Here is a 1,616-nt window from a genome sequence, read left to right on the forward strand (position 1 = left end):
GGCAATGAGCGTTGAGCAGTGTGCGATGAGCAATGAGCAATGAGCAGTGAGCAGCCCCTCCCTAAACAAAGTGAAGCGCAGGACGGGGTCCGGTGGATGGGAGGCAAGGAAACGCGGGGGGTTGCCACGTGCGCTACCGCCGCCGCCGCAGGCAGCACCCCTGCGGCGGCGGCAGCGGCAGCAAGCCGTGGACCCAAACGCCGTGCCGCCGCCGCCGCAGGCAGCACCCCTGCGCCGGCGGCGGCAGCAAGCCGTGGACCGAAACTCCGTGCCGCCGAGTCCCGTGGCTGTGGCCGTGGGCTTCTGGCAGGAAACTACGGCCGCAGCTCGGCAGCACGGGGGCGTCGCAAGCTTGGGCCCAAACGCCGTGCCGCCGAGTCCCGTGGCTGCGACCGTAGACCGTGGGCCGGAAACTGCGGCCGCAGCTCGGCGGCACGTGGTTCTGGTCAAATCGCCAAGCGTGCAGCAGCGCCGAACCACGCTTCCCGGCCTCGGCGCATGCCTTCAGGGGCCCCCTATCGCTGGGCACACCCCTCCAACACCGAACATGCGCCCGGGGGGGAGGGCGGCCCGGGCTGCCCAGGCCAAAGTGGGCCGCCCTCGAGCAAGAGGCGGCCGGGCTGTGTGCTGAATGAATGAATGAATGAATGTTTGTGTGTCTCCTGCCTGCAATGCATGCACCCTTACATGTGCAGCCTTCTGGTATTTTCATGTGCCTGGGAGATGTGCGGGCATGGGGGCCCATGTGCCCCATGCCATTTGAGTGCCCGGCGGCGGCGCTGCCTGCCGCCGGGAGCCCGCACCAGCATCGGCACCCGTCGGCCTGGCAGGCCTAAGCTGCTAAGGATCCCCACGTCCCCCACCACGTTGTGGGGGTTGCGTGTCCGGCAGGACGGGGAGCGGGGCCAGGTTGGGGTGACCCTGGGACGCTCAGCTGGGGGGAGGGTGGTCGGAGCCATGGAGAGGGTGCTCCATGGTCCACCCCCTCTCTTGATGCCCCTTGATCACGTGTGCCCCCTGCCCAAGGTCTGCTCACGCGGCCTATCATAGCGGGGTGACTGTAACACAGGTAACACAGGTAACTCCCAAAAGCCCTGACCTCACCTCACCTTGATGCATGTTTTTTGCTTGGACAGCCAGGTCTCGCTGTCGCCGGCCTGCTCGCACTCCTTGCAAATCTGCGGCTTGTTGCCGTTGCAATCCTCGCAGTAGCGGCCCGGGCACTTCACACACTTGTCGGCGGAGTTCAAGCCATACCCAAAAGCGCACATCGTGCAGCGAGCCCTGGACGAGCACTCTTCACAGTTGGCGCCACACTGCAGCAGGGCACAAGGCGGACCAGGGGCGGCGATGTGGCTGCTGGCTGTTGGCACACCATCCCGTCAGCCAAAGCTATCGTGGCAGTTGGGAACCACGCTTGCAGACAGGGTGTAGCTTAGAGGCAGCCTTACCCACCTTGACACAGGTCCCGTTGACGACGGCATATCCATTCAGGCTGCGAGCATGGGACAGCAGGCAGGGACATTACCATGGCGGCAGCAAGATACGGGCCACGCCTGGTGTTTTGCATGGCTGACCCATCACTGCCACACATGCCAGCTAAATTGCGTCCGCAT

At 65.1% G+C, this 1,616-nt stretch overlaps 1 protein-coding gene across 1 annotated transcript in view; it reads right to left on the minus strand.

The window, feature by feature from the left end:
- Nucleotides 1-1,100: 1,100 nt before the first annotated feature.
- The window catches only part of CHLNCDRAFT_50487 (hypothetical protein), a gene marked incomplete at both ends in the record, with an annotated part of 1,747 nt that continues 1,231 nt past the window's right edge, over nucleotides 1,101-1,616 (minus strand). The window contains 2 exons of the mRNA XM_005850980.1: nucleotides 1,101-1,316; nucleotides 1,456-1,495. Coding sequence (XP_005851042.1) covers nucleotides 1,101-1,316; nucleotides 1,456-1,495 — 256 coding nt within the window. The remainder of the gene's footprint in view (nucleotides 1,317-1,455; nucleotides 1,496-1,616) is intronic.

Source organism: Chlorella variabilis (genome assembly GCF_000147415.1).
Source record: "Chlorella variabilis unplaced genomic scaffold CHLNCscaffold_3, whole genome shotgun sequence".
Lineage (NCBI taxonomy): Eukaryota > Viridiplantae > Chlorophyta > Trebouxiophyceae > Chlorellales > Chlorellaceae > Chlorella > Chlorella variabilis.